Source organism: Mustela lutreola, chromosome 15 (genome assembly GCF_030435805.1).
Source record: "Mustela lutreola isolate mMusLut2 chromosome 15, mMusLut2.pri, whole genome shotgun sequence".
NCBI lineage: Eukaryota > Metazoa > Chordata > Mammalia > Carnivora > Mustelidae > Mustela > Mustela lutreola.
In genome coordinates this window covers 56775329-56797464 of record NC_081304.1, presented here as the reverse complement: position 1 = coordinate 56797464, position 22136 = coordinate 56775329, and the positions used below count along the sequence as shown (strand labels likewise).

General features: G+C 45.3%; 1 protein-coding gene across 1 annotated transcript in view; it reads right to left on the bottom strand.

The window, feature by feature from the left end:
- The window catches only part of LOC131815566 (myosin-13), a 52051-nt gene extending 50234 nt beyond the window's left edge, over window positions 1-1817 (bottom strand). Inside the window, exon 1 of the mRNA XM_059147305.1 lies at window positions 1614-1817. Coding sequence (XP_059003288.1) covers window positions 1614-1817 — 204 coding nt within the window. The remainder of the gene's footprint in view (window positions 1-1613) is intronic.
- Window positions 1818-22136: the final 20319 nt, after the last annotated feature.

Here is a 22136-nt window from a genome sequence, read left to right as displayed (position 1 = left end):
CCCAATTCTGGTCAAAGTGTATAGCCAGTTCAGGTCTGATGTCCCAACCTTCCTCCACCCCCCCCCCCCCACCCCCAGTCAGCATGTCATTGTGTGTGCCAAGAACGAGTTACAAGTGTGCACAGCAGCAGAGCCCTTCAGCCCTCAGGGTCCAGGTTGGACTCAAGATGGCCCAGACCGAAGCAGATTGCCTCTCTTTACCCCGATTCGCTTTGAAAGTTTCAACAAGACAAAGGTTGGAAACTTGGAAAGGAATACTCCAATGTATTCTGTGCATTTCCACTTAAATACTTCTGCTCACGTAGGTTCCTTTATCTGCACTATCTGCACCGAAGTTATGTTTAGAAACCCTCAAAGTTCAGCTCAAGTCACGTCACTTCCATGACCTGTTGTCTGTCTCCCCGTCTTTTCAACAGTTCCATAATTCCTCGCATCTCTGCTCTAGGACTTACAACATTTGAACTTGCAGCACGGCCCGTGGCTGAACAATATTTCTGAGACTATTACTTAATTTCCCTCCTCTGGGTTCACCCCCTCCTGACTCCCCATTCAAGCATACAGCTGGGTCTGCATTCCATGACTCAGGAGAGGTAGAAAAATAGGGTAGCAATGAGAAAGAGCCTATAAGGCTTTCTGGCTACAGTTTTCCCAAAGCCCAAGATCTTAGAAAAGCTTTGAGGGTTTTAGCGAAAAGACAAAAGGAGAGGGATTTGTTTAGGACATGCCAAATCCCTTGAGGAAAGGAGATTTTTTTGCTCCACTGTCCTCACTAGAGACACCCAAAGTAGCACAGGGAAGATGGAAAAATCTGTGCATCCGGAAGCTTCAAAGACAGGGACTTGTTTCTTAGCAGATCATTCAGAGTCGGGGTGGGGGGTGGTGGTGGCAGTGGTTTGATCCTCAGTGTGTACTGTGTGAGGTCCTGAAAATGAGACACAACCATGGGGCGGGATCCCGAGAAGGACTGAAGAAAATTTATTTCCCTCCCAGTGAAAAGAGGCTGACATTAGAGGTTAAGTTCTTTAAACAAAGAAGCAGTAAAAGAAATATCTGCTTCATATGCCTGAGTTTGTGAACCGAGAGTCATACCTTCCAGGCATATCTTGATTCCTACACTAGACAGTAAACTGTGGGAGGGCAGGGGCTGAGATTTGCTTGCACTGCAAAGGGATGGACGCTAGACATGGTGGGTGTCCAGCAAATGTTGAATTGAACGATGCATGGTGATTCTTGACATTAAGCTAGCCATCACTTTCAGTGCTTGATCTGGAAGTCACTTTGCAGCCTAAAGAGGGATATTTGCAGGGCCCACCCAGCAGCGATCAGCACCAACCTCTCCCTTAAAGGGTCCAAACTCTGCTGCCCTCAACTTGCCCTTTCTCCAAAGCAGACATCACAAAAACTGTCAAAGCCCATGTCCTGGAAAAGTGAAAAAAGTGGAGTGAAAGTGTTTGGGATATGAGCTTTCACTGGTGACTTTGCTACGGAATAGGTACGTGTATGTAATGTTCTATCTTCAGATTCCTATGGACCTGCACGCGATTTCTAATATCCCAGTCCAAAGGCAAAGGAGGATACCCAGTTGATCGAGGACATCTGAGATGTATACTTACCCTGTCATCCAGGGTCTTGACCGTGACTTTGTCATTCTCCCTGCTCTGGATCATACCTTTCACGTACATTTCCTTATCATCCACGGCAAAGCAGGCTTTTTTAGAATCAAACGGGCGGTTTTGTGCCTCGATTCTCTCCTTCTCTGGCTTCCGCAGGTAGGGAGCTGCTTCTCCAAAAATGGCCATTTCTGCATCAGAGCTCATGACTGCAGGGGGTTCTGGGAAGACCACAGAGATGGCTGAGTCTGGAGCTTGCAAAGATTCCTGAATGGGAAGGGCACCACCCTGTTATTTCCATGCAGACAGGGGGCCCAATCAAAAGTTCCTGGGATTCATTTAGCTCCTGGGGAACCTAGAACAAGGTCTGGGGACTTAGGACAAGTGGGAGTGAGCTAACGGAGAGACCGTACTCTCAGAAAAATATTTGAGGGGTTATTTTTACTCCTGATTGCTGATTTGGGGGGGCTCTCTGTTAGTTCAGTCCCGCACATGGAAGAAAGTCTGAACCAACAAGAATGAGCCTAATAAAGGTGAGTCCAGTGAAGATTGATTTGGGAAATACTTCCTTAATTATACATCATGTTTAAGACTCATGATTTCAGTGTCATCCCCAAATCTTAAGGGCATCTGAAAAGAATTATTGGAATGTTGATAATTCCTAGTAGAAATCTCAGATGGCCCAATGTCACTCTCTCTCCAAGTCACCCCCCTTTTCTTGGGTCCTTCTCTGGTTTCCCCTGCTTAGAAGCCAGAAAGAGCTGGCTTTAAAGCTCCAGCGCTGAACTAGATCAAACCCCTTAGTTTCTCTGGGTCCCTGTGTATTTCCACTCAAAGTGACGTAGCAAGTCAAGCACATTTCTAAGGCCCCTGTATATGGTGTGGTTCTCAGATTCCTTTTCTGCTTCTGCATTGGATTGTCCAGCGCGCTCTGGATTCTGACCCCTGGACCCCTCCAGTTCTTCTCCCCACGTTGCTTCTCTTCCCTTGTCCTCCGCTTCCTCTTCCCCGTCCCACTCGCTCTCCTGTAACTGATTCTAGAGTGAAGTCACACACGTATCCCCATAGCTCTCTTAAGAAAAGTGCCTACTTTTTTAACAAGTCTTTTTACGTTTCCCATTAAAAGTCAGAGAATTGAACATTTTATGGCTCTCCCCTGGAAGCCAGACTCCTCTCATCCCCCATTATGAAATTGCCCTCCATTTGGTAACTTGTTTTGTTATTCCTTCCCGCTGCTGTGGGGTTTTACTCTTACAGAAAGAGAAGTATCTGCTTCCCTCTGGAATTATTCGGCTCAGTTACATCTTACTTGTACTTTGGCCACTGGTTCTGCTGAACCGTGATGGTTAGAGTTTTATAGGAGATTGAAAGTCAGTAGGGCTCCCAGAAAGAGGGCCCCTGGCCTGCAGGCATTATGCTGGTTCAGACTTTTATTTGTTCCTGACTAGTGAATCAGGACAAATTTGTGCAGGGACGCCTGGGTGGCTCAGTTGGTTAAGCGTCTGCCTTTGGCTCAGGTCGTGATACCGGGGCCTCACGGGAGGAGACCCTGGTGCGTAGCCTGCTTCTCCCTCTCACTTGTGCTCTCTCTCAAATAAATAAATAAAATATATATAAAAAAAAAGAATTTATGCACATAGCTTTGTCATTTCCTTACAGTGGTCCCCAAGAGATGGGAAGAGAGCTTTTTTTTTTTTTTTTTTAAAGATTTTATTTATTTATTTGACAGACAGAGATCACAAGTAGGCAGAGAGGCAGGCAGAGAGAGAGAGGGAAGCAGGCTCCCTGCTGAGCAGAGAGCCCGATATGGGACTCGATCCCAGGACCCTGAGATCATGACCCGAGCCGAAGGCAGCGGCTTAACCCACTGAGCCGCCCAGGTGCCCCGAGGTGGTTGTGGCTTAAGGGAGCTTTTCAATAGCGGTGTTTCCCAATCTTGTGTTCTCAGAACCTCTTCACACTCTCAAAAATAGCCGAGAACCCAGTAAGCTTTGGTTTATGTTGGTCACACCTACTGATATTTATCATATTACAAATTACATTACATGTTATAATACCTAACTTTTTATGAAAATGACTATATTTTGCAAAATGAAAATAAATTAGTAGGAAGAATGCATTGTTTCTCATTTTTATGACTTTCTTCTTTATTTTTTTATTTATTTTTAAAAAGATTTTATTTATTTATTTTACAGAGAGAGATCACAAGTAGGCAGAGAGGCAAGCAGAGAGAGAGAGGGAGGGAAGCAGGGTCCCCGCTGAGCAGAGAGCCCGATGCGGGACTCGATCCCAGGACCCTGGGACCATGACCCGAACCGAAGGCAGCGGCTCAACCCACTGAGCCACCCAGGCGGCCTCTTCTTTATTTTTAAAAATAGATTTTATCTATTTATTTGAGAGAGAGAGAGAGAGAGTGAGAGAGAGCATGAGTGGGGGGTGGGGTGGGGGCAGGGAGAAGCGGGCTCTCTGTGGAGCAGGGAGCCCGATGTGGGGCTCAATACCAAGACCCCAGTATCATGACCTGATCTGAAGGTGGACACTTAAATGACTGAACCACCCAGGTGTCCCTTTAGAACTTTCTTTAATACCTACTGAATAAATGACAGCTGGATGTTCATGTCCGCTTCTGCATTCAGTCTGTTACCAAAAGGCTTTTTAAATTTTTTTTTGGTTAAAGTAAATACAGACAATTCACCCTTATGTAATTATATAATTTGGAAGTAAGTTATATATAGTTATATAATAAGGAAGTAATTTGGAGGAGGAAAAAGTATTTTTAAGTCTTTTCCTTTTCTTAAAGATTTATGTATATGTGTGTGTATTTACTTATTTAAGATATTATTTATTTATTTGCCAGATAGCACAAGCTGGGGGAGCAGCAGGCAGAGAGAGCGGGAGAAGCAGGCTCCCTACTGAGCAGGGAGCCCAGATTTGGGGCTCCATCCCAGGACCCCGAGATCATGACCTGAGCTGAAGGCAGATGGTTAACCAACGGACCCACCCAGGCGCCCCTCAGTAAAAATTTTTAAATACAATGAAACTCTTTTCAGGGCCAGTGGATAGCCATGACAAGGACTCCAAGAGTGGTTTGGTGCCACGCCTTCATTTGTCATAAGGCACCGTAGTTTTATCTGCCGTTGCTTTTGCATCCTCAGGTTAACACAGTGAGAAAAGGCAAATGGCGTGTAGGTCTTATTATGAACATTGTTTGCTTCTCATGCTCCTCCTGCAAAGTTCTTAGGGATCTCCAAAGATCCATGGGCCCCTCTTGAGAATGGTTAGGTTATGAGGGAAACTTGTCGGGTTGCCGGTTTCTGACCGTACATGAGTCAGCCTAACTTAGCATGAAGCATGGTACCCAACACGCTGGAAAATGGTCCGCATTCAAATCATCTGCAACAGAATCTCTGGGGCTGGGATTGGGGAACCCAAATTTTTCCCAAGGGCCTCAAAACCAGTGAGGTGTGGGAATCACTAGCTTAAGGCATTATTTTGCTTCCCCAAAGCCATGGCTCATGGTCCCGTTGCGCATACACAACATGACTTCGGGCAACTAGTTCTTAATTTTAATAACGATGTGCTCATTAAATCTATGATTTCGTCAAAATCTAATTGTCGTCAATTGTAAGAGATATTATTTTGAGTTTCAGAAACAAAGGAAAAAATGCATCTGATGACAGTTCTCCTTTCATTGATTACAAGATGCTCTTCAAGTTCAGAGATAAGATTTTGTGAAAAATGCCAAGAAAATGAAAATTGATCAGGTAGGGTAATGTGTGTTGTATCCGTTCAGGCTGGTGGTATAAGGCAGTGTTTCTCACATTTCAGTGGGCCTCCGAGTCCCACTGGGCGTCTTGCTGAAATGCGTGTTGTGATTCAGCAGGTCTGGGATGGGGCTGAAATTCTGAATACCTAACACATTTCTCAGTGGATGGTCCACATTTTCATAGCAAGCCTACAGATGGGGTGACTTTCCAAAACAAATCTAAGAAGGGGCTCCTGGGTGGCTCAGTCGGTTAAGTGGCGGACTCCTGATCTCAGCTCCGGTCTTGATCTCAGGGTCCTAAGTTCAAGCCCTGCGTCAGGCTCCACGCTGGGCAGGGAGCCTACTCCGAAAAGAAAAAAAAAACAAACATAAAAACGAATCTAAGGGGAAAAAGGAATCAGTGTAAATGAAAATATTAATTGAGGGGACTGGTATTAAATGGGTGCCACAAAACGTGTGATGTAGCATAAGAACAAAGCCTGAAGTCGAGGGGAATCCATAATGGCTCATGGTCATCTCCGAGAAATAAGACCTTTGTCTTGTGGGTTTCAAGTCACGACCAGTTTGGGGGTGCAGACTTCTCCTTTTGGCCACTACTCTCACCAGGACTCAGAACCCAGTGTTTCCTAATGTGACGACCTAGATGAGGCACGAGTCGTGTCTGCAATATTCCCGTAGAGGCGTTATCCCGCCTACTTGAAGACCTTCAAGGACAGACAGCTCTTTTCTTTTAGGGCAGTTTTCACAGGCTGAAGATTCTTCTTGCATTAACCTAAAATCTGGCTTCCTGTAACCTCAGGACAATCAATCCTCATTCTGGCTCACCGTAACTGCAGAAGGAGTTCAAACCTACTTTCTGTGAGTCCGCCCTACACCCACGTGTTGGCTACTCCGTGTTTTCCTTCACTCTATCTTCTCCATGGGATGCAACTTTATCCTCTCCATGCGACAGAGCCCCAGCTGTATCTTCATCTGCTTCTTCCGTGACATGCTTCTGAATCTCCTTTACTTTCATGGTGACCCCACTCCTGTTAATCTCCGAAAGTGTGACATCCAAACCACATGTCGCCCTCCGGCAGCCTGTGCCCTCACCTCTCTTGACCCAGGTGTAATGCCTGAGGTGGTGACTGCCTTTTGGCAATGCCATCACTCTGCTGACTCACCGCTCACTGTCAAGCCAAACCCCTCAATCATCTGTCTCCGTGCGGTTGCTAAATCCAATCTTCTCACCATATTTTCGCACCTGTGCTCTGGGACCCAACGATGAAACCATCCATTCCTGGCTGGTAAGCTTAGCCTTGTTAGGTCTGATCCAACTCTCCAGGCGTGATACATGGTGCCCCGGGACTTTGCCCTCCCAAAGTCCCCTAATTAGGTCCTTCTCTGTTCCCAAAGCTCGACCTGCTTATATCCCTGCAGAGCTGTGTCCCTTCAACCACCAACTCTGTTTGTTTCTTTTGGGGGCTCCTCATTGAGACAGCTGTCCCAGCCCACTTAATCTCCGTTTGCCATCTGAGTGCTCCCCCTTCCTCTGTCTGCTGCCCTGGATTTTCATCCCTCCCCTGGGAATTTCCCAGCCACTGTATCTTGTCAGCAATCATCGAGTCATGACTCAATCATACTTTGCTTTCCTGGGTCCTGATGCGTCTAGAAAGATCTCTAATAAACAGGACAAAAGGCGAGGAATGGGTTTTTTATTATGACCCTGAGTATAGGTTTGAATTGATCTCTCTTGATTCTCCCAGTGTTATTTGTGAGTAAAGGCACAGGTGGGTGGATTTAGGGGTGTAGACTCGGCTCAAGGAGTAGCAAAGTTAGCCCGTGGATGAAAACTAAGTCACGACAGTATAAACATTAGGTTCTGAGCCAACTAACTATAGTGACCTGGAGCCTGCATGTCAAAAATCTACATTGTATTTTACTCCTCTTGGTATAATAAGCAAATTTGGGGAACGATTCTTTTTTTGGTAGAACCTCCATATTTTGAAATTTGCCTTTAGGAATACTTAACTGGCTTCAATTTCCTCCATTTTCAGCTTCTTATGAGTGCAGGAAGAATGAACATTCATAAAACAGTGTTCGCTAATTTTAATTATTGCATTCTCTGTCTGGTTGAAATTTACTCTTACCTTCTTGGTTTCCGAAGTGACGTCCTTCAGGGACAAGGTATCTTCCCGGGGGTTAGTTCAGAAACCAAAAGGAAACAAAAACAAAGACCAGATGAATGACAAGGAATTTAAATAAATATAGAAATTGTGTTTGCTCCAAGTTCTGCTTTTAAATAGGTACACAGTTGACGTGGCGTGGAATTGTATTTGCCATCTCCCCACTTTGCTTAAATGATGACTCCTTAAGTAATTGGTTCATTATAACATATGATTAACACTTTTTTTTTTTTTAAGTATGTTCTGTGTGTGCAAAGTGCCACATCAGCTCCCTAAGGAGGTACAGAGAGGGAAAAAGACAGTTTTTACATGAATGCAAAATTTAGTAAGGGCTAAGAGAAATGCTCAAATTAATCTTCGAAAGATGAAGAGTAACACCAATTCTCTAAGATCCTAAATGAAATGGTATGGGGACTTAGAGGATGCTTCCGGCTGAGAGTAGGGGACTGTGAGTGGTCAGGAAAAAAAGAAAGGAAGGAGGGGGAATGATTCAAATTGTAACTCGGATGCTCGGAGCCAGTAGCCGAATTCTTTTGGCAGTAAGAGAAAGTGGTGAATTATAGGAAAGGCTCCTTTAAAGGATCTAGGAAGGGCATCCTTTAAATATTCTAAATTCTCCTAGAGAAGATGAAGGTACGTAGGGCAGCTGAAAATTCATCTAGGACTAAAATATCTCTGATTGCCAGAGTTTATAATCTACGTGATGATCTCCAGGAGCTGTGAGAGTCAGAAACATTTCAACATCAAATTTAATTTAAAGAGACTCCCTGCTTATTACCCAGTACTTTGGTAATAGAAGCAGGGGAGCATATCATGAAATGCCATTTGGGCAGGAAGAGACATTTCAACATTTGGCTTACTATTTTGGTTGCCCCTTCCTTCTTTCTCTTATGAGTCTCTGCTCATCTCCAGCTAGCTAAAAGTCTTCCCAAAATTTTCAAGAAAGAATGAATTGGTTACATATTATATTCTGAATCCTTAGTCCCAAAGAAGTAAGTAAGTTTCTTAACACTGGCTCTCCTAAGAAGTTCTTGTAATTTCTTTGTACTTTGGTTTCTTTTGTAAAATGGGACAGACGGACCAGAAAAAACCTCCAAGATTCCTTTCAGCCGTGAATGTATGACGGAAAGCACTCTGGTAGAGATGGGGGCAGGGAGTGAAAATGTCACAAGCCTCCCAATCCTGGAGCCCCTCTGGGACCCCTGCTGGGTGAGACATGATCCAGCCCACAGTCCGCAAAGGATGCCATAGAAGACCAGTCTGGAAACCAGCCAATCATGACCAGGCTATGGTGCATCCTAGGACGGATCAAATCCTTGGGAGAAATTCTTCTGTAGTCAGGAAGAAATCCTGACATGGGAACAAAATTTTAAGTACCCATAAAAATTTCAAATAATAGTTCAAAGCAATCATAGAAGAGAATATCACAAATTAACAGGGGTTTAGGGACGCCTGGGTGGCTCAGTTGGTTAAATGTCTGCCTTCAGCTCAGGTCACGATCCCAGGGTCCTGGGTTGGAGCCCCACGTTGGGCTCCCTGCTCTGCAGGGAACCTGCTTCTCCCTCTGCCTTTTGCTTTCCCTACTTGGGCTCTCTCCCTCTCTCTGACCAATAAATAAATAAAATCTTTAAAAACAAAACCAAATTAACGTGTTTATTTGCCAACTCCAAGGTAGAACCCTAACCTAAAAAATCGGGGGTGGGGGGAGCTAGCATCATATTCCATTTTATTCTGCAAGTCATTATTATTATTATTATTTGGTCTCTTAATGGCTTATATACTTGTCTTTTTACTCCTTGGAAAAGCTTCTTGAAAGGCAATAACCTGCCTTGCCATTTTGTCACCCATCTTGCCCTTAACACCAGACCTTACACCTAGTAGGTCTTCAATAAAGGCTACTGTATGGCCGGTCCTCCTTGACCAGTAACCTGATCAGATTTAATCACAGCGGCATGGAGCAAACAAGTGGGCATTTGTGGGTACTTACCTTGAGATGCTGAGGCGAAGCAGTTTCAAGAGTGTGGGCCCCCAGGTCTCTTTATACTCCCAAATCTGCCAGCTCAGCACTCTAACTTGGCTATGTTTGGGGGATCACCATTTACTTGTGAGATGTAAATGCGTCGTAGCCCTGATCTCTCACTCTTGTTAAATTACTTGGATAAATGACCAGCGGAGGCTGCATAATGCCAAGTCAGCTGCGTAGGGATTTTGACTCTGGACACAGATCTTTGAGACTTAGAGAGTCCTAGGGGCTGAGTGCACTGGGGCAGAGTGTGCTGAGAAGGTCAGCGAAGGGCAGGACCACAGGATGAATTGTCAAACAATGGGCGATCGATAGCACGGACCGTAAATCCATCTCAACCATCTAGCATAGATGTGAGAAGGTGTGTGCCTCTTCTCAGAAGTTTCTGGAAAATCTAAGATGGACCACTGAACCCATCCAGTGTTCATTATTTATTTATTAGTTTAAAAAAGTGCACTGATGAAGGAAAGCTTTCTAAAACGTATTACATACCATCTTGTGTTTTTAAATATGTATCTGCAATAGAATTTAACTTTTTTCTGGCTCACTCAGGTGTCTGGGAGATGATGGAATGCGGTCATCTGGGATATTGTTTTTTTGGGGGGGGTATTTTTTTTCCCTGTGCTGATTTTTTCTAGATTGTTATGGATTGTGTTTATCTTTTAGTTTTTTATTTCTTCACCTCCATGACCAGGCTCTCAGGTGTGGTTAGAATGCTTGCCTCTAGCAGCCTGAGTCTGCTTTTTCCAATCTAACGGGGAAACAGATTACAAAGGTCATTCCAAGACGGCTAAAAAGCGTCAGGGAGCTCCAAATGGAGTTCTGGAGTTCTAATGAAAATATATGGTCTTTGTGACAAATTTTGTGCTTGCTGGGTTTTGTTTGTTTGTTTGTTTCATTTTGGTTTTTTGCTAAAACATAAGCGATGGTCGAATATGTAGGAACCTTCCAGCCATGGACAGCGATACAGAGTGATCTGCTTCCATTGTCTGTGAGCAACGTTTGCTGAATCGAGATTCTCATTCAGTCCTCCCGTGGGTTGTCTCATGCAGGTGGGGAACTGCCTAAGGACAGTCCCCGAGAGTTGGGATAAAATGGAGGGTAAAAGGGTGCCTGGGTGGGTTTGAGCCTCTGCTTTCAGCTCAGGTCATGATCCCAGGGTCCTGGGATGGAGCCCCACATCGGGCTCTCTGCTCCGCGGGTAGCCTGCTTCCTCCTGCCTCTCTGCCTACTTGTGATCTCTGTCTGTTAAGTAAATAAATAAAATCTTAAAAAAAAAAATGGAGGGTAGAGGAGGAACAGACAGGAATAGGACCTCCGCGTGGTGTTTTCCGAAGCGGGCTTGACAGAGTGCTGGTTCTGAGGGAAGCTGTGTGGTAAACAGTCCCCGAGTAACTGAGTTTAGGAAACATGGTAAACCCTGTTCCCTGCCTCAGAGCTTTGCCACAAATATGCACATATTCAGGGATCAGAGGCTTCTCTCGGTGAAGAAACAGGAGTAACTTTGGTACCTGGGATCTGGTGGGGGGTCGCCATCCTGGTCTGGGTTTTCAGAAACAAAGGCGGGGGTAGGGGGTGCGGGGTGGTGGGGGCTGAAGGCTGTAATCCACACGGAGGGTGTCTCTGTTCCTTAGCACCATTTGTCTCAGAAGAAAATAGCAGAACCATCAGGCATAAACACAGCTGCCTTTATTCGAGGGACAGCCTTTTGTCTGTAGCAGATGCTCAGTCAATGTTCTAGTGAATAAATAAATCAAGAGGATTCATGGGGAATCTGTGAGGCGAGAAGAAGGGAAATGGAGTCAGGCTCAATCTGACTTCATCGTCGTGGCTTATGCTCATTAAGAACTCACCACATGCCAGGCTTGAACCATGTTGGCTCACTGAACTTCTTCACCGTTCCTTTTGGGAGGTAAGTGGTAATGTTTTTCTACCGACCTTTTTCCAGGGAAGGAAATTGGGCTACTGACAATGGAAGTGGCCTCCCTAAGGCTACACAGCTAGGAAAGTGGCAGGAATGGAATTCAAACCTTCTCTGGCTTGAGAGCCACAAGGTCATTGCCCCAGAGGAGCTGATAAGGACGTGGGGACGGAGCATGTGGACAGGAAAGTCTAAGCCACTTTTCCAAGGTCAAGCTAAGTGCCCCAATGAGTGGAATGTGCTGTGGATTAGAGGTAGGTACAGGGCACTTGAACCCCCTCAAGCATGTTGTATAGGCGAAGTGGGATCAGAATGGTTCTTGATGCAGGGATACTGCTTTGGAGGAGGAAGAGATCTGGAGGGGAGTGGGAACGGCGGAGATATTCATGAACTTCTTGTAGTACTTCACACAGCACTTGTGTATATTTCATTAAGTTTAATTTTCTCTGTAAGCCTTAGGGGTTCATAGTGAATACTGAATATATCATATTCAGATTATTATTATTTCCATTTTCCAAAAGGGGAAACTGAGGCCCAATAGGGGTCAAGTAACTGGTCAAAAAGTCGCCCAACTGGTGGGCAATAGAATCAGAATTGAAATCCAGGGTTTCTGATTCCAAAGACTTGCTTTCTCCTTTATTCTGTGCGCTCGCTCTCTCTCTCTCTCTCTCTCTCTCTGTTTTTTCTAAGCTTTACTTATTTATTTGAGAGAGAGTGAGAGAGCAAGAGAGCATGAGCACAAGTAGGGGAGGGAGGGAGAGAATCTCAAGCAGTGGAGCCTGACTTGGGGCTCGATCCTACAACCCTGAGATCATGACCTGAGCCGAAATCAAGAGTTGGATGCTTAATCGACAGAGCCACCCAGGGGCCCCTATTCTGTATCCTATCTTAAAGAAGAGGGACTATTCCATGGGTGAGAAGAATAGGGAGGAGGTTCTAGGCTTTGGGATCATGGCTTTGAAACAAGACTGCCCTGGGTGTGTTTCAGGAGGGCCGGTCAGGCAAGCCTGGAACAGAGGGTTGGGGTGGCCTCATGGGTAGTGCGGAGGTAGAGACCAGATAAGTGAGCAGGGCTCATCTGTGAAGAGCTTCCAAGGGTCTGTGAAGGAGTCAGGACATTGTTCTGAGATCCCTGGGAAACTTCTGAGGTTCTAAGTAGAAAAATGAACGTATATATATTTGAAGATGATTCTAGAACTGACGGTAGGGTTTAATGGACAGGGGAGAATGTGGGGAAGCCTAGAGCCATTTAGCAACTATTTAAAAAACTTTCTTGTCAAACTTGCTGATTACACAGGCTAATCAGAGCCTGCGGGACAGGTGGGCAGTTAGAGAATTAGAATTATCCCCTAGGTGCCCCTATGGACTCAAATCTGTGTGAAAACTCCCAGCAGCCCTGGAGGGCTGGCTGTCACAGGGGTCGTGCCTTGTCTCTGAGTCCATCAGATTCAAGGAGAAAGTCCATTTTCCTTCCCACAGATGCTGGATCAAATGTGGATCAAAGTGTTTCTGTCTCACTGGTACACGTAGGCATAGCAAGAAGAGAAAACTTTTAAACCCCAGAGGGGGAAAGACCGCTATGAGTTGTAGACTTATTTTTTGAGGTTCTAACCCCACATTATATCAATATATTATAGTCTACTTGCATTGAATACAAAAAATAATCATTCTGTCAAATGAAGAGGGTCTTGATTCTTTAAGAGAACTGAGATATAAAAGGAAAGAGTAGGGGAACCTGGGTGGCTCAGTCAGTTAAGCGTCTGACTGTTGATTTCAGCTCAGGTCTTGATCTCAGGGTTGTGAGTTCAAGCTCCATATTGGGCTCCATATTGGTTGTGGTGCTTAAAAAAAAGTTAATGAGAGGAAAGAGAAAATGCAAGGAAGACCCTGGAGGCACGATCCATGGGACTTTGATGACTGGCGGGTTTGAGGAGGGCAGAGGGACCTTTCCTAGCTTTCTTCTGCCTCTCATTTCAGCCTAGGAATCTAGGGTCATGACCCCAGTCCAGAGGTAATGCAGAAAAGAGAAAAGATGAGTTTAGACTTTTGTCACTTTGAGGTTGAGATGACAGGAGGGAGAGACAAGTGTTCAAAGTTTAAAGAAGTCAAGGTTAAAGATGTAGGTCTATGGGGAAGAGGGCAGTGGCGGGGGCCTGTCACCTGCATGGGGTGACTCTTGAACTCATTAAGGAAGTTGAGCTCCCAGAGGAAGGCTGCATGTTTAGAAGGTACGAGGAATGAATGGAGACAGAAAGAGTAGGGAGAAAAGGGTATTCTGTAGATAAGCAAATACCTGAGTGAGGTCTTGTTGGAACTGAAAGAGCCAATGGGTCCATATTTTACTTCTGCCATTTATTGACTATGGCAAATCACTTTACCCCTTTTAGCAATGACGTAGATGCAAAAGCTTGCAGATAATTCTGTTTCTGCCCAAGCAATGAGGATGGTGTGGAGAATCAAATGAAATGTTGTCATCTCTATCTAGACATGGCTGTCTCTGCATGCAGTCTGTTTCCAGCCCATGCCAAACCTTATGTCTCCCTCTGTGTCCTCCTTGGCATAGACCAAAGCATATAATCCAATACCACCAAAAACCCAAGTGAGCAATGTGGACTTTACTGAAGATATTGTAGTGGAGGCATGGGAGGGTTATATAGCCACCCTAGAGTTAAGTGTTCAAAGTGTGCATCAGAAATGTCACTCTAGGGATGCCTGGGTGGCTCAGTCAAGCATCGATGCCTTGGGCTCCCTGCTTGGTGGAGTGCCTGCTTCTCCCTCTCCCTGGGCTATCCCCCTGCTTGAGCTCTCTCTTTTTCTCTCTCTCAAAGAAATAACCAAAATATTAAGGAAAAAAAAAAAAGAAGAGAAATGTCACTCTACAAAGTCCATTTTCCTTCCCACAGATGCTGGAGGTTTATTTGTTTTCTTCCCCTGGGGTGTCTCTGCCTCTGCTGGTACTCAGCTGTTCCTCTGTTCTGAGAGCCTTTTAGCTCTGCCATAGACGTGCTTTCCCATCTTCTTTATCTGGTTACTCAACAACATAAATGTCCTTAAATAAAGAAGACCACTTTTGGCTTTCCCAAGTTTGGTGACCACCTACATTGATACTCATATGCCCTTTGGGGGAATCTTATCTTTATCCCACTGCTATCCCCCATAGACCATAGCTCAAACACCACATCATCCTCCTATCTCTCCCACATCAGAGATGGGTTCCGTGAAGGACAGCTTTCTCCATTCTTGTTACAAAATCAGTGTGTCAACTTGAAAGCCAAGGAAGACTTCTTTTTCGTGTCCAAAGAAGGCAAGGGAGGTGATATTTTCAAGAGAGAGGAACTCACGGAGAGCACTGCCGAGAAGCCAGAGAAAAACAAGACCCAAAAAAGGGCACTGGGTTGGTCAGGGAGGTGATCTTGACATTCATAGCGGCAGGATGGTGGGGGTGGAAACTTTGAAGGCCAGGGATTAAGGAGTCAGCAGGTGTTAAGGAGGAGGAAAAAGTTTTCCTGGTTTTCCTGGGAGCAAATCTCTCCACCAATCATACACGAGGTGCCGTCAGAGGAACCGTAAATTTGGATGGTGCAAGAAGGAGAAAGAGGGCAGTAGCAGGGCCAAAGAGAGGGGACGAGGAAACAAGTGTGACGAAGGTCATTCCTTAGAGGGCTACTTGAGAAGAAAGGGCAATTAATTGTGCTGATGGTGGGATCATACCTTAGCCCTCACAGCTATGGAAGAGCTTATGTAACAGATGAAATTTCAAAAAGCAGCAGGAAGTTCCTTGGCCAGGAACAGAAATTTCTGGGTGAATGTCATAAGACAGGTACATTCATGAATGACATTACTGCCTATCTGAATTGCCTGATTAAAGATTTGGGTGAGAAAATTAGATTCCGGAACCAGAGGGGACCTGGAATATTATCTAATCCAACTCTGACCTTACGGAATCAGAAATTGAGACTCTGGGCAAAGTACCTAGTTAATGGTAAAGGCAGAAACAGACCCCCCACCCCATCCCTCTCCCCTTGCCGTTCTACTCCCAAACCCAAGAGAACTAGGTCAAAACGTTTGTCTATGTAACATATACCCTTCTTCATTGCTGGCGTTTATACATGGAAATTTTGCAAAGCACTGTTGATAGGGGATTAACAAGAGACTATTTAAATAGATTCTCTTTAAATCTCAATGAAGAAAATAAATAAAATCTTTAAAAAGGCGGGGGGCACCTGTGTGGCTCAGTCATTAAGCATCTGCTTTCCGCTCAGGTCATGATCTCCGGGACCTTGGGTCAAGTCCTGCATTGGACCCCCTGCTCAGGGGGAGGCTTGCTTCTCCCTCTCCCACTCACCCTGCTTGTGTTCCTTTTCTCGCTGTCTCTGTCTCTCTGTTAAATAATAAAATCTTAAAAAAAACTCAATGAGGGGATAGATTGATCAGCTTTACAAGTGGGAAAACTGAAGCTTGGCAAGGTTAAGGGACTAGTCAAACAGCTAGTCTGTGGCAGAGTGGGAACTAGGACAAATATCTCTGTCTCCAAGTCCAGTTTGTCTTTTCAGTACAAGACAGCTGCTTCTGGCTTCGGAAGAGCCTGTAAGACACTAACGCTCTCAGAATTATACACGCTTCTCAGAATTACACACAAGCCGGGCACCCTTCTCTAAAACAACACAGAGGGATTGCGGGGATGGTCTGGGAACACTGTGTTCGAGAAAGAAATCCTACCAGCGAGGTTTGTTCAGTAAACTGGAGACTTCCCTGCCTGGCCTCAAAACCTGGATCGGTGCCTGCGAGCGTTAGGGTCTCCTGTCATTTGCCTGTCATTTTTGTCCATTAGTTGTGTTTTGGTTAGTCTGGTTGCTCAAAACCTCATTGAGCGAGGAACAGCATGACAACTTACTTTCAATTATTACTGTCAGGGTCTTAAATGATGTATCCTAAAATGTATACTCTTTTTTTTTTTTTTTTTTCGGTGGACATAGCCAAAATGTGTATTGATATGTTTAAAATCTGCATGTAATGTAAGAACTAAGAGTGGACTTTGAGAGTCAGGATAGAGGTTCAAATCCTGACTTCATTTAAACTCTCTGAATTTTGGCAAGCTAGTTAACTTTTCTGAGTATGTTCCTTGGGAGTGATAAGAACGCATAACTCATGGGGTTCTTGTGGCAGTCAAGTTAATGGGTATTTGGTAGGGTATGCCGTCATGGAAGTGAGGTGATGGTTTGGGAAGGGGAAATGTATGTAGGGCCATGTCACCGGGACAGCCTGAGATTTAGAAACTCAGAGCTTTCTCTGGAGCTTTCTATCAGTGCCAGAGGGCCCTGGAAGCCAGGACAAGGTCTTTGTTGTTAATTCATGTCTTTTATGTTGCTATTTGGTAAAGCTCGTCAGCTGACCACAGGCTGACCATTGTCCACCCAGTCCTCCCATTCTACCCACTGCGTTTGGCCAAATTCCTGTTCAGATGGCTCAGAACACTCTCAGGTCAACAGCACCCCTCCTCACCAACACATACTCACACACACACCACAGTAAAACAAAACAAGCAAGATGGAGCCTCGACACTGGAAAGTAGGGTGAGCCACCATCCTAGTTGGCGTGGGATCAAAGAGGTTCCTGAGACTTTAAGTTTTAAAATCAGTTAAGTCCTGGGTAAACCCAGATAAGTTCATCACCCTATCTGGAAGGTTGTTGGGGCATGAGGGCAAAGCCCTCAAACCTGGCTCAGAAGGGGCTATATGGCACCAGCTTGAGATCTCCCACCAAGCCAGGATGGTGACAAAATTCATACCTGGAACTGTTAATTTTGAGGCTATGATGCACAGAACCAGCAACACAGGGGGCATGCCCTCATTCAACCGTTTATTCATAGAACGTTCACAGAGCATCTACTATGCGCTAGATTTTAGGTGCTGGGGCAACAAAACAGGCAAAGCCTCTCACTTTCTATTCGAGTGTGTGAAAAAGCAGGTGAAGGATATAGTGGCTGTGTGGGGTCTAAACGTTGATCCAGGAAGGTTTCTCTGAAGGGGTAATATCTGAGCAGACACCTGTTGCAGGGAAGGAGGAAACCATGAGAACATCAAAGGGAGGCTCTATTCCAGGCGGAGGAAACAGAAATAGAGGCTCTGGGAGGTGAGCTGCCTGCACAGGAAGGGAAGAAAGGCCAATAGGGCAGGGGCGAAGGGAGCCAGCCATTGAGGGAATGAAGCGGAAGAGGTGGCCAGGGGCCAGAAGGCTTAGAGCCCTGCAAGCAAAGGTAAGGACTTTGGGTTTTAAATGTCAGCTGTTATCATAAGGGCGGTTTATTCCTCTTGATTGTGTTCCGAGTGTTGGGCCTATGAGCATCTCTGCTTCATCCTGCCCAACAGAAAAGAATTCGGCTCATGAAAACGCTGTGGCAGGTATTGGGGATAAAAAGCTGGTTTTCAGTTTATAATGGGGATGGATGCACCACCGCTCTGAAAACCTGGGAAAACACCCCTCCCCTGGGCTCTGAGGGCCACGCTGATCTATTAGAAAGAAACAGTGTTTCCATGCCCAGAGAGGGGAGGGGTCACTTCCGGTGTGCCCCCAGAGCATCATGGGAGGAGTTGTGGTGGGGGGGGAAGGCCGGAAGTGACGCGTCGCCACCGGTTGGGACCCAGTGGGAGGCGCTGACGAGAGCTGGAGGGTAAGTGTGCGTGTGTCGGGGTTTGTGAGGCGGGTGGCGTTTGCGCCTCCGCGACCCCAGGACCTATTCGACCTGTTCGCGCTGGAGGTGACAGAGAATAGCCCCCGGAGGCAGTGGGGCAGTGTGGGGAGCGAATTTGAAGGCGGGGCCAGAGGAATGATTCTGGAAACTTCTCGAGCCGCCAGATTGCACATGGCGTGTGGTGAAATCTAGCAGAGTCGCGCGCTGCGGCGTGCCTCATCCTGTTTGGGTTCCGCTCTGTGGGCGTCCACGGCGTTGTTCTCCGAGTCCTGAGAAACAGTAAGATTCTGTAGCTCGAAGGCACCTCCCTTCCCCCGTTCCCATCTGCGCTCTTCCCGCCGCCTCTCCTGGCTCGAGACCTTGGGCCTCGAACCTTGGAACCTAGGACCTCCGTCTCCCTGAGAGCGCGCCTCGAACCCTAGTTTCTGGGAGAGGGGGTGGGAACACAGCCTACCCTCCTAGGAAGGTCGGGCTGCTGTAAGCCAAGAGAAGCCCTTTCCAGGGGGCTTTCCCCAAGGAGGGACTGGTTTTCCTAATTTCTCACCTTCCCCACGGGACAGGCTTGGTTTCTCCTTGTGGGCTCCGGAAGCAGCGTCTTGGTGGCGGCCCTGGGAGCCGCGAGGGAGGGATCGGGCTGCCAGATTCCAGCCTTAAGTAATTTTCTTGCCATCTGCCCACGGATGATTCTTGGGCTTCCCACTTAGGAAAATGTGACCCGTGAAGGCCGCCCTGAAGGTGGCCGGGGACACTGGTATGTGTAACATGGGCCCAAACCCCAGCCAGGGCCAGGAGGCAGAGTTTGGGTTTGCTCCCTGACAGCTGCTGTGTTGGCTCTGAAATGTTAATCCCCGCCCGCTGAAAGCTTGCAGAGGCTTTTAGCAGCTGTGCTGATGGGCTCCTCCATCAAATGACCCTCTCCTGCTTCACCTTTCTGCAGTCGGTTATATCCACATCTTTGATGAGAAGAGGGTGTGAAATGTCCCCGAGGAACGGGTCATTTTTATTTTTTCTTTAAAAAAAAAAAATATATATATATATACATATATATATATACACACATATATATATATGTATATATATATATATACACATATATATATATATGTGTATATATATATATATACATATATATATATATATATACACCTTTAAAACAATTCCAAAGCGGGGGCTCCTGGCTGGCTCAGTCGTTAGAGCGTGGGGCTCCTGGTGCTCAGGGTGGTGAATTCGACCCTCACCTTGGGTGTAGAGATTGCTTAAATCAATACACTTAAAAAAATTTCTCCTAAGAAAATTTCCCACAACGAGTGCTTACGTTATAGACTGAAATGTAGGATCAAACCACAAAGGAAAATTTTAGATCTCTCCTGAAATTTTAGCATAGAGTTTATCTAAATTTGGGGGTAAGTTCTTTTGCATTTCTCCCACCGTGTTTGTAAACATAGACACAACTTTTTATTTTTATTTTTTTTTTAAGATTTTATTTATTTATTTGACAAACAGATCACAAGCAGGCAGAGAGAGAGAGTGGGGGAAGCAGGCTGAGCAGAGAGCCAGATGAAGGTCTTGACCCCGGGACTCTGGGGTCATGACCCGAGTGGAAGGCAGAGGCTTTAACCCACTGAGCTTCCCAGGCACCCCTAGACACAACTTTTTAAACCAAGTTGTTAAATCCATACACAGCTGGGATATCAGCCAATAGACAGGATTTTGTGGCCTGCCTTTAAAATTTAAGAGATAATGAAAAGTTTCTTGTGGTATTAACCCTTCTTCCACATGATGATTTTTCTAAAAAGAATTTATTTACTTGGCGGGGGAGGGAGGGAATGGGAGAGAGGAAGGAAGGGGCAGAGGGAGAGCAAGTCTCAAGCAGATGAGTGAGGAACTGGAAATGATGATGACCCAGTAATGCTCCACAAGAATGAGTTCAGTGTTAAAGGATTAGGAAAGCCCTTAAAAATACTGATGAAGCCATCATACATTTCTGCAAAAAAGGACATTTTTGGGGCGCCTGGGTGGCTCAGTGGGTTAAGCATCTGCCTTCAGCTCAGGTCATGATCTCAGGGTCCTGGGATGGAGCCCCTGCCTGTCTCTGCTCAGCAGGGGGTCGGCTTCCTCCTCCTCCTCTGCCTGCATCTCTGCCTGCTTGTGATCTCTCTTTCTGTCAAATAAATAAATAAACCCTTAAAAAAAGGGGCATTCTTTGTGACTGCATTGTAAAAATTGAAGATAAGGGATGTCATAGCATGTAAGACTGCTTATTACACTTTGGCTACTGTAAATAATGGTGCAGTGAACACGGGCTGGGAGGGAGTGCATGTATCTTTTCAACTTAGTGTTTTCAGTTTTTTTCAGGTAAATACTCAGAAGTGGAATTGCTGGATTGTAGGGTAGTCCTATTTACAAATACTTGAGAAAACTCTGTACTGTTTTCCATGGTGGCTGCACCAGTTTGGATTCCCGCTTACCAGTGCACGAGGGCTCCCTTTTTTCCCCACATCCTCGCCAACGCTCGTTTCTTGCTTGTCCTTCTGTCAGGTATGAGGTGGTGAAATGTTTATTTAAATCTTTTGCCTCTTTAGAAATTGGGCTATCTGTTTTCTTCTTACTGAATTTTTAGACTTTTTCCAGTCTTCTGGTTACTAGTCCTTTATCAAGAATGTAATTTGCAAATACTTTCAGTCTGTGGCTTGTCTTTTCATCCTCTTCAACAGTGTTTTCAAAGAGCAACAACTAGGGGCACCTGGGTGGCTTAGTGTGTTAAAGCCTCTGCCTTTCGCTCAGGTCATGATCCCAGGGTCCTGGGATCAAGCCCCCTCGCCTCTCTGCCTACCAGTGATTTCTATCAAATAAATAAAATATTTAAAAAAATAGCAGAGGCTTAAGTGGGTAGAAGAAGAAGAAATGAAACAAGATGGGATTGGGAGGGAGACAAACCATAAGTGACTCTTAATCTCACAAAACAAACTGAGGGTTGCCGGGGGGAGGGGGTTTGGGAGAAGGGGTTGGGATTATGGACATTGGGGAGGGCATGTGATTTGGTGAGTGCTGTGAAGTGTGTAAACCTGGTGATTCACAGACCTGTACCCCTGGGGATAAAAATATATGTTTATAAAAAATAAAAAAATTAAAAAAAAAAATAGCATCAACTATATTATGATGAAATCCAGTTTATCAATTTTTTCTTTCCTGGCTTGTGCTTTTGGTGTTGTAGCTGAGAAATATTTGCCAAAACCAGAGTCACAAATATTTACTCTCATGTTTACTCCTAGACGTTTTTGTAATTGGGGTAGTTTTGGTTTTCTCATTGATCTAAAATTTTCCTTAACAAAATTTATTTTACTTATTTTGAATTTTTTTTCATTTTAAATTTTGTTAGTAATCTTAGATTTGAGATCATGGGCTATACAGTTTATACTGTAAAAGACTGAAGCTAACAGCATTGAGAACGGGGGGCATAGATGCTGGAAGAGGGACATAAAATACGGTCTTTGCCTAGGTCACCGTTTTTGCTCTACTGACTCCCCTCTTTCTGGAGACCAAACTCCCTAATGTTTGCACTGTACCGTTTCTTTCTTGTTTTATCCTTTGTCCCACATTTCTCAAGTTGTTTTTTTTCCCTCGTCTTTCTCTTTGACTTCCTCATTCACTTGGTCAGAAAGTCCTTGTGTGCTGCCTTCATAATTCACCTAGTATCCTGCACTCTCATCATTTCCCAGCGCTGTTTTTCCAGTCTGAGCCACTGTCATTTGTTATCTTTTATTTTACTGTAGGCTCCCAGCTAGTCTCCCAGTTTCCATCTTTGCCGCCTGCAGTCCTTTTCTCAACATAGCAGCCAGAGTAATTTTTAAAAAATGTGTGTTAATATGTCTTCTCTACTTTAAACCCTCCAAAGCTTTGGCATCTCACTGTAAAGACTCAAGGCTGTGGAAAGGCCCTCAGACCTTACATGATTAGGCC